General features: G+C 35.2%; 1 protein-coding gene across 11 annotated transcripts in view; it reads right to left on the bottom strand.

Annotated features, from left to right (window-relative positions):
- LRRC49 (leucine rich repeat containing 49) overlaps window positions 1-10,883 on the bottom strand; it is a 169,311-nt gene that overhangs the window by 69,871 nt on the left and 88,557 nt on the right. For all 11 annotated transcript variants that reach the window (XM_077939643.1, XM_077939649.1, XM_077939650.1 and 8 more), the window contains 2 exons: window positions 4,083-4,166; window positions 37-200 (listed from right to left, as the gene is read on the bottom strand). In XM_077939643.1, the coding sequence (XP_077795769.1) occupies window positions 37-200; window positions 4,083-4,166 (248 nt within the window). The remainder of the gene's footprint in view (window positions 1-36; window positions 201-4,082; window positions 4,167-10,883) is intronic.

The raw sequence follows: 10,883 nt of genomic DNA, 5'->3' as shown, positions 1-10,883 counted from the left end.
AAGATGCTCGTATCTTGAAAGAATACCATTGCATACCCTGTTTCCTCTGGGAATGCAGAGAGGGTGCTTCCATCAATCTGACAGGGATCCTGAGCAGAGTCAGAATCTTTTCTATCTTCATTTGTAGCAATATTGGCTACTCGTTGTTGTTGCAAGTCCCACTGTCGAGCTACGTTGTTAATTGTTAACCTTTTCTTCTCCTATTAAAAAGTTAATTGTGACAAAAGTTATATAATGCAATTTTTGTAGCAGAAGTGACATCTAAGGGGCATATTGTTTGTACCTTCTTGTAATACTTTTAAAAGGAACATGTCCCTTATAAGTAGATACCCAATACATTCTAAAACAAGATTCAAGAGGCCTGTATTTACTCTCTGCATCCAAAATCTCAATAATCATCTAACACTCTAAAGGAAAAAAATATGCAATTATTGCTCTTTAGGAACTTAATTTTATTAAAAATAAATATACAATCAACTAGAGATTAAAAATTCAAAATCTGAAATTTTAATTTCACAGAAATTTTTACATACTTAATGTTACCTGAAGTTTTAAACAGAAATTTATATGCCTCTAACATAGTAAGAAAAACCTAATGATATTTTAGTTTTTCTACTCAATAATTAAGACTAGTAAGGTGAAATAATCTTGGAGGGTGGAAAGGAAGGAGTTGATCAATGTTCCAAGTTTCTCAGAATAAATTATAATGTCTGAAATTTAAAAATTATTCTCTAGACTATTAAAAGAAATTGTACTGGGTTGAAGTGTCTCTAGATAACTAGTACCATTCCAGATGAATAGGAAAGAAATTAATTCATTATAAGCAATAGATGCCTTAAGGTAGTGGTTCTCAAATTTCAGGGTACCTCAAATCACCTGGAGGTTAAAATGATTGCTGATTTAGAGTTTTTGGAATAGTGTTTGAGAATCTGAATTTCTACCAGGCTCCTAAGTATTCTAATATGGCTAGTTCATGGACCTCACTTTGAGAACCACTGACTTACAGCATTGGAGTTCAATCCTCTCATAGAAACCCTGTTGTGAAAAAGCAGATCTAGACTACTGAAAGAAATTGTGCTAAATTGAAATTGTGTTTCTATTCAACTTATATACATTAATAGAAAAAAATCCCTATTCTGGTAAAGTTTCCATTATCAAAAGATACTACTTAATTACAGTCTATCAATTAGATCAGAATGCTGAAAATAGACACTTTCCTTTTCCTCTTTACTAAGACTACAATCCTGCATTGAAAAATCAGCTGAGTGTGACACTGACCCCTCTTCACCTGCTGGCCCTGGAGCCAGAGCAGGCTAGTAGGAAGATTCTCTGGCCACTCCTTCAGTACACGTAGAATAATTCTTTGTAGTTGTACCTGTTTGCATATATTTGAGTAATTTTTGGTTATCTAAGATTTTAGCATGTATGCATGACATTAGATAGGAATAAAAAGTGATATGGCTTGTTTAATATTAAAACTAAAGTTTTAAAAGTTCTATTTCTGTTTTAAAAATGTTTTTTGGGGGAGTGCAGTGGTGCATACTTGAAATCTCAACTACTTGGGAGGCTAATGCAGGAGGACTGCTTGCAGGAGTTGAAGGCTGTAGTGTGCTATGGTCACACCTGTGAACTGCATTCCAGCCTAGGCAACACAGCAAGACCCCATCTCAAAAAAAAAAAAATGTTTTGGGCCTGGCTTTCTTTTTTTCGGTTTTTTGGTGTTTCAAATTTATGTGCACAATTCAGTGGGTTATATTTAATATGTATATACTTTGGGGACTTTTTGACATTCTATGCATGTGCTCCTTATATAAAGCAAGTAGAAATCTGCGATTTTTAAATAAAAACATTTTTCCCTATTCTATAATAAAAAGGCTTCTTACCTTAAGGAATTCTATTTAAGTTACTTACTGATGACTATGCCAACCCAATTTTTAATCTAAGCAACTGTTTTTTTTTTTTTTTAACTCAGTATCAAGGCCACTTTGAAAGAGGCCAGGGCAGTGAGTTAATGGATGATGGTTCTCATGTTGGCTTCATGCATTTGGATTTCTGGCTGGCAGGGGTAGGCGAAAGAAATATTTGGAATGAGGTAGATATAGCAGTGCTTAGAGAAAGGGCATAAAATATCTTTAGACCACTGAGTATGTTAACAAGTTTATAACAAGATAGGCTTTGAAAATGCAAACGTTTTCCTATATTAGTGCCAAAATTAAGCTTCTTTAATTTGGGTTATTAAAATCAGATAATTACCAGGTTGACTAAGAGAATGATTAATTTTACTGGGGCCAGGAAAAGGGAAGACATATTTTAAGACAGAAGTATAGCCTGTCTTAATGTCAGGTGGGGATTAACGGCTGGCCAGGAGGACACATAAGGGCTCTGGGCATCTGTGGAGGGGAAAAAAAAAAGAAGCAAAAGAAAGGTTAGAGAATGCTAGAGATTCTGCAAGGCATAAGGGGGTACCCAAAGTAAAGTGTAAAGATCACAGAGTCATTTGGGATATCAGTGACAATTATGTTTCTAATAGCTAGGTGCCAATAAATGGCCAAGTCTGTGCTAAAGTGACAAATATTTTAGAAGGTGCCAAATTCCAATTTCTGCCATTTGAGTCTATTTTTCATGGTCCAGGCAAGACCACACCAGTATATGCCATCAGTTTCACTTTCCTTCACTTCTAAGGTTACAAGGAAAATGAAAAGCAACAAGGCAGAAGACAGTATCTATACACTCTTCCTGTACCCAATCCATCCCATTTTCTTTCTTTTTTTTTTTTTTTTTTTTTTTTGCATTCTTCTTTTTTTTAAATTGTACTTTAAGTTCTGGGATACATGTGCAGAACGTGCAGGTTTGTTACATACACATGCCATAGTGATTTGCTGCACCCATCAACCCATCATCTACATTAGGTATTTCTCCTAATGCTATCCGTCCCCTAGCCCCCCGACCCTCTGACAGGCCCCGGTGTGTGATGTTCCCCTCCCTGTGTCCATGTGTTCTCATTGTTCATCTCCCACTTATGAGTGAGAACATGCAGTGTTTGGTTTTCTGTTCCTGTGTTAGTTTGCTGAGAATGTCCATATCTAGAGTTGCATGAGCAATCCTCAGCAAATGCTGAGGGTCTGTTGTATCATGATTCCAAATCTGAGTTAGGGCTAGAACCTGGGTCTCCTGATTCCCCATGCTTTTCCCCTTACTAAAAATAAATATAAGGAGTAAACCTCATAACTAAAGAGTCCTATTTAGTGACATTTTGTTTTGTCTCACTTATTTTCCTCAGGCTGCACTTAATTCCTGGACTCAAGCAATCCTCTGTCTTAGCCTCCCAAGTAGTTAAAACTTCAGGTACATACCACCTTGCCTGGCTAGTCATTTTTTTTAAAATTCTGAGTGCCATTTTAATTTTAAAAAGAAAAGCATCTATATAGAACATGAATGAGTAATGATAATCAGGGTGATGTCCTTAATTTTAGAACACAGCATGATACATATTATGAACTATAAACTTTAAGCTGTCTTTACTTATACTTTGTGTATAAAATATTTAAAAAGAGAATATTTTATTTAAGGAAATTAATATCTGCTAAATCATTTAAAACCAGTTTAAAACAAATTTGCATTCTTAAGTTCCACAAAATCTTTATCACTTCTATATCATAAACTTTTTAAATTTAAAAAGCTATCATTAAAAAAAAATAGCAGAGCTCATTAAAATACATCAGTAAAGATGACAGTCAATTACAGTACATTCCAAAATGAAGTGCATATGCCATGGGATACACAAGATGATGCACTGGTATGAACTAAAAGCGTTATAACTTCAATTATATTTATTTTTCATCTCTTCCTTTTAAAACTAGCTTTTGCATTTATTTTATAATGTATATCATACTGTATTTCTTAAGTACAGGTTTATTTATAGATAATAACTTGTAAAAGTTTTAGGGGTGCATACATTCTGTTGATAGGAATAAAAAACTTACAAAGTTTAGAAACCACTTTTCCAGTAGACTAGCTAGCCAGCTTTGGGGTATGTGTGTCTACGTGTGCACACACATCCACGTAGACATCAGAGAAAATACCTTAAGCAAAGATTGTTTATGACTTTCCCGCTTCTTCTCTTCCTCTTTTTTGGCTAAAACAGATGCCATACGCCTTTCTTCTTCCTAAAAGACATTTTCCAAAAAGTATTATGAAGAGTTTAACCATTTTTTAAGGCTAAATATCATTGGTCCTATTAAGTACAGTTTTCTTCTTGAGAGGCATAGTATTTGCTAGCAGAAAATATACTCTCAAAGAAAAAGTTAGTATGTTTCTCTTTATTTTCTTCTTCCCTCCTAATGCTAAAAATCTGTGCATTCCTAACTCTGTTCCCAGCTCTGGAGGTGACGTGAACCTAGCTCATACAAGAAAGGAAAAAGAATGAGAAGAAAAGGAGATGTATGTTTGCATAATTTTCCTTTTGTACTCTGTGCATCATGGTTCCACATAGGTTTAAAGTTTCTATCATCAAGGTAAGAAGGATAAAAGTAATACATCTAACAATATTGACTGGATCTGTGATAGAAAATCAGAACTTTTTTGATGAAAAAAACAAGGCTAAATATCTTTTAAAACTCCAATTATATTAATAAATTATTCTCCATTAATATAATGACTTTTGGTTTGTTTTTAAGTTGTGTTGCCCAGTCTCATTTTTTAAATTCTAAAAGCTATGAAATATAGCATGATGACCGTAGTTAATAATCCTGTATTATAATCTTGGCATTTGCTAAGAGAATAGATCTTAAATGTTCTCACTACAAAAAATATATATATATAATTAGGTGAAGTGATAGAAATGTTAACTAACTTGATTGTGGTAATCATTTTATAAAATATATCAAATCACCACACTGTACACCTTAATTTTATATAGTTTTTGTCAATCATACCTCAACAAAGCTCAAAAAAGTAGAATCGACAAAATAACATAGACAGTTTACAAAAATGTTTAAAAATCAATCATAATCCCATACACCTAACTCAAATCTTACAATTTCTGTGTATCAGTTGATAATATTCACTATGAGCAATTTTTAAAGGTTATAATCTATATACACAATCTGGACCATTTTCCCCCCTGAAGACTATCTGATTTTAATAAATTATAACCATGTAACTTTTAATTTTCATTACCAAAAGATTTGCAGATTCTCAAAATGATAAGATAATTTGAGAAGACAATTTATTCATAAAAGACAAGCTTGAAAACATCTTCAGAGATAGGAAACCATAACAAGTAACTTAGCAGATTTGAAGAATTACTCTTTTAGAAACAAAAAATTCTAAGAATTGAAATTTAAAATTCAACAAAGGGAGATTTAATAGCAGATTATACACAGCTGAAGACAGGATCAGTCAACTGGAAAATAGAGGATGAGAATGTTTTCTATATGTTTTAGTATCACCCCACATACTTCTCTATCATAGCACTTAACCTGTTTCATTTTAATTATTTCTGGTGCTATCCCTCATGCCTCCCACGCCATAAAATAAGCTCTATGAATGCATGAACCATGTCTGTTCAGTAATTTATTAAAACCGAAACTGCTACATCAAATGATAGACATATTTCTATCCTTTTGATATGTCTGCAAACCATAAATGCAGTTCTAATTTACACTCCTACCAGATTTCAACATTTGATTTAAAACCTGATGGTTAGTCATGAAAGCTGTTCACCAAATATTCTTGTGTCTTCGCATGTCCAAGACACATTGTGAGATAGCACTTCTAGCCCACTAGAAGTTAGATGTGGCCATGTGACTTGCTTTGGCCAATGTCATATCGACAAAAGTGACATGTATTTACTTCTGGTTGAAAACTTTCAAAGACAATGTATGATACAACTATTCTCTCTCTCACCTTGCTGTAGCACCTGCAAAACTCCACAGGTGGGTACTTTGAAAGCCTGAGTACTAGAATGAGGACAACACAGAGCAAAGATCCAAAATCACACATCATAAGCAGACAGGTATTAGAAGCCTGAAATAAACTTTGTTGTTTTAATTCACTGAAGTTAGAGAAGCTGTTATTGCAGCACAATCTAGCCTATGCAGACCAGTATATATATGTTATATTAGAATTAAAGAAAGTCAAAGAGACTATGAAAATGTGTTCTAGAAGATGGACCACTATACATGCTCCTGAAAACAAAGAAAAACCCTAGATTAAATAATTATATTTAAAAATGCACAAACAGAAACCAACACAGAGTTAAAAAAGAAAACTGAGAAAGCATACACTAGACAATTCTAATTTTAGAAATAAGGAAACGAATGCTCTAAGACAGTAGTAACTTATATGAGGTCACATAGCTAGTGACAAGGCCAGGATCAGGACCAGAAGCCATGGCCTGCTAGAAACAAAATTCATATTTTTTTTTAATAATAAAGATATATTTAAATTAATTTTACTGATTTTAGATAGATAAAGAAGAGTTTAGAACTCAGAAGTGATCTGCCATATGTTTTAGTTGTTTTAAAGGAAATGGAAACGTAATGTTATTTTAGTGAATTTTAAGTGTCTTTTACAATATGGAAAATAATAATAATAATTATTATTTTTTTAAGACAGAGTCTTGCGTCTTGCTTGTTGCCCAGGCTGGAGTGCCGTGGTGCAATGTCGGCTCACTGCAATCTCCATCTCCTGGGTTCAAGCAATTCTCATGTCTTAGCCTCCCGAGAAGCTGGGATTACAGGCATGTGCCACCATGCTAGGCTAATTTTTGTATTTTTAGTAGAGACAGGGTTTTACCATGTTGGCCAGGCTGGTCTCAAACTCCTATCCTCAAGTAATCTGCCCACTTCAGCCTCCCAAAGTGCTGCAATTACAGGCATGAGCCACCAATGCCCTGTTGGAAAATAATTATTCTTAACTTTTAATGAGGAGAAATAAACTAAACTAAAAATGCAGAACTTTGAATCCTAGCTTCAATAATTCTGTTAAATTCTTTTATTCAGTAAATACTGATTTGGTACCTACAGAGTACAATCTATTTCAGAATAAAGTGTTTAAAAGAGCAAAATATATTGATGTTCAATTGTTGACTCATCTATAAAATGTGAACTAGAAACAGATTGGTTTTTCAAAGAGCCAATTTCAAACAGTACTGGAAACTGTATGGATCACGTACTACACATACTTATGAGATGATTTCATCAGATTTTTGAAAAGAATTTGAGCTTCTATTAAAGGCAGTAGGGCTTTAAAGGAAAGCTAAACCTTGGAAAACTGGATTTACACCAAATCAATTCAAATACTGAATGTTTTAAGGAATTTATGTATCTGAGAGCTATATTTCAGCCCAAATAATTACTGAGTAACTAAACTTAGCAATAAAAATAAACCTCTAATTGTGAAGATAAGTTATAAATCTGTTGGTAAGAAAGAAAAACTAAAATTCTGGCATCTTCTTGAATATGACAAAAGCCATATTCTTTATATAGCAAAAAATAAAAATAAAAAAATTAAATAAGTTGGGGGGGAATCTGGGACAAAAAACTACTTTTTCCTCACTTCATTTTGGCCATGCAGACCCAATATAGAAATGATTTCAAGTCAATGAAGCCATGCAGTGATTTAATAGGTGTTTGATAACCTAGATTATACTTTGTTAGCAGATATTAAGGCCTAAAACAATGCATATATTACACAAGAAGATTTGATCCAAAATAAATAATAGTAGTCCTAATATAGGCAGCAATTTATTTTATGAAATTTAAAAAATCAAATGGCAAGGTGTGTTTTAACCATATACTTTAGTTATAAACATTATTTTCTTTGAACATACAAAATATTAAAACAGACTTTAAAATCATAGGGTTTTTTTCCCTCAAAGAGATGGTCAATAATTTTTACTCAAACAATCACTTTTAGCAAACAAAACTGACTTTTTTGCAGGGTCACACCTAGTGTTAGAGATTAGAAGTCATGTCCCCTGACTTCTGGTCCAGGGATATTATCTGTAAAATGCTGGAGAGGGAAATAGCCAGAACAGGGTAGGTTATGTTGCTGTAACAACTTCAAAACTTTCACTGGCTTATAATTTTAAAACAGTTTAGTTCTTGATCACGCAAAGAACACTGCAACTGTCTTCAATGTAGTGGCTAAGTATTCCTGAGTGCTTCGATCTGATGGCATCCTCAACTTTATATAGGCTTCCACAGTGACTACCACATGGGAAGGAAGCATGAGAATCACGCTTTTAAATGCTTCTGCCTGGAAATTATATACATTATTTCTGCTCACATTTCATTGGCCAAACATCTTCCCGCATGTCAAAAAGGAGGGGAACCAGAGCATATCGGTGAACATTAAGTAATGTCTACCAAAACAGAAAACTTACACCTGAGACGAGCTCCTTTGTGTGTGTGTGTGTGTGTGTGTGTGTGAAGAGCAAATTGTAAACAAGTTCACACTAAGCCAATTAAATGTGAGCTTGAGGTGAAAACTTCAGACATTGTTTGTTTCTGAATTGTGTTGTTGTTTTGTTTTGAGACAGGGTCTCATTCTGTCCCCCAGGCTTGAGTATAGTGGCGAGATCTTGGCTCACTGCAGCTTTGACCTCCTGGATTCAAGTGATCCTCCTGCCTCAGTCCCCCAAGTCGCTGGGACTACAGGTGCATGCCTCCACACTCGGCTAAATTTTTTGTATTTTTTGTAGAGACAGGGTTTTGCCATGTTGGCCAGGCTGGGCTTGAACTCCTGACCTCAAGCAATCCACCTGCCTCAGCTTCCCAAAGTGCCAGGATTACAGGCATGAGCCACCATACCCGGCCCTGTTTCAGAATTGTGAGAATACTGCCTGCATTCACAAAATGCTGCCTTAGAAATAAAAAAAGAGAAAATTCTGCCTCCCAGAATTTTCTATACAAGGGTCCTTGTTCTAGCCCCTCAACATGTGTCTATTCTCTCTTTTTTTTGAATAGTTGTGAAAACAGGTGAAGATTACTGGGGTATCTTCCTTATGTCTTCTCCTTTGTCAACTAATCATGTCAGATTCTTTGGAAATGCTCTAGTTTGTTGTCTGCCCTCTAAAACTAGTAATAGTTCAGTGTAATCTGACCATTGTAGAAAAAAATGGGATGGGACTGTCTCCATTTTCTGAATTCTCTTTTTCCATAAATGAAGTTTTAAGCCATATTAACTTTTAATAATCACATCTCATAATTAATTCAACTTGAATTTGGCAATTCCAAGTCACTTTAATACATGCTGCTAAGTCTAATCTTCTATAATATACTATATTTGTACTAAGAATTGTTTTGCTTGATTGTTGCTATGGAGTAAAGTCCAGGATTTTCAATTCATCTATTTTTTTTATGTTGTTAAATTCTGCTTACTTTTCTAGACTAGGCATAAACAAACTTTTTTCTGTAAAGGATCAGATAGTATAATAAATATTTTAGGCTTTGTGAGCTATATGTGATCTCTATCTCATATCCTTCTTTGTTGGTCTTTCTTTTTTTTTTTTTACAATGCTTTGAAAATATAAAAACCATTATTAGCTTGAAACTTGTACAAAAAGTGGGCTGCCAGATGGATCTAGCTCATAGGCTGTAGTTTGCCAAACCCTGTTCTAGACTATGAAGGTACTTTTGGATTCTCATTTGATCAACCAATATATCAAGAACTCTAATTTCTCTAGTTTCTGCCATTCACATACTTTACCAGAATAACAAATATTTTCTCTTAGACATTAATAAAAACGTGAATAGAATGGGCTGGAGGAAAAAAGCCTCATGGCATGCCAGAACAGATTTCTTTAAAGGCTGGCATTAATCCATTACTTCATGTTCTGTAAGTACACTTGAATCAAAAATCTATATAACCATGTCATATAATTTACTCAAAATGATGCCATGAAAGACTTTGTCAAATGTTTTGCTTAAATACCAAAACACTGTCGATAGCACTCCTCTGACAAGGTTTATTTGTAATTTCTAGGGCAGGAAACTAATTTTTTTTCTGGAATGAATTGTTTTTTAGTGAGCTAATGCTGCCTCCTAGTGACCAATTCCCAAGTACTCACAAACCATCTTTTTATTTTATTATTTTCTTTTGAGACAGAGTCTCCTTCTGTCACCAGGCTGGAGTGCAGTGATGCGATCTTGGCTCACCGCAACCTCCAACTCCCTGGTTCATGCCATTCTCCTGCCTCAGCCTCCTGAGTAGCTGGGATTACAGGCACACACCACCATGCCCAGTTATTTTTTGTATTTTTAGTAGAGATGGAATTTTACCATGTTGGCCAGGATGGTCTCAATCTCCTGACCTCATGATCTGCCCACCTCAACCTCCCAAAGTACTGGGATTACAGGAGTGAGTCACCATGCTGGGCCACAAACCATCTTTTAATAATGTAATTTAAATTTATTTCATAATCAACATCAAGTTAACTGCCACAATTTGTGGAATTTATATTCTCTACTTTTGAGATAAGAAAACCCACCATGCCACAAAGTCACTGTAGCCAGACTGCCTCTTTAGATTCCTCCTCTATGAGCACAGCATCTCTGAAAGAAAGGCAGCAGCCACACTCAGGGGCTTATAGATAGAACTCCCATCTCCCTGGGACAGAGCACCTGCGGGAAGTGGCGGTTGTGGGTGCAGTTTCAGCAGACTTAAATGTTCCTGCCTGCCAGCTCTGAAGAGAGCAGTGGATCTCCCAGAAGAGTGCTCGAGCTCTGCTAAAGGACAGACTGCCTCCTCAAGTGGGTCCATGACCCCCTTGCTTCCTGATGGGCAGACACCTCCCAGCATGGATTGACAGACACTTCATACAGGAGAGCTCCGTCTGGCATCTGGTGGGTGCCCCTCTGGGACGAAGCTTCCAGAGG

This window comes from Macaca mulatta, chromosome 7 (genome assembly GCF_049350105.2).
Source record: "Macaca mulatta isolate MMU2019108-1 chromosome 7, T2T-MMU8v2.0, whole genome shotgun sequence".
Lineage (NCBI taxonomy): Eukaryota > Metazoa > Chordata > Mammalia > Primates > Cercopithecidae > Macaca > Macaca mulatta.
This window is presented reverse-complemented; position numbering and strand designations above follow the sequence as displayed.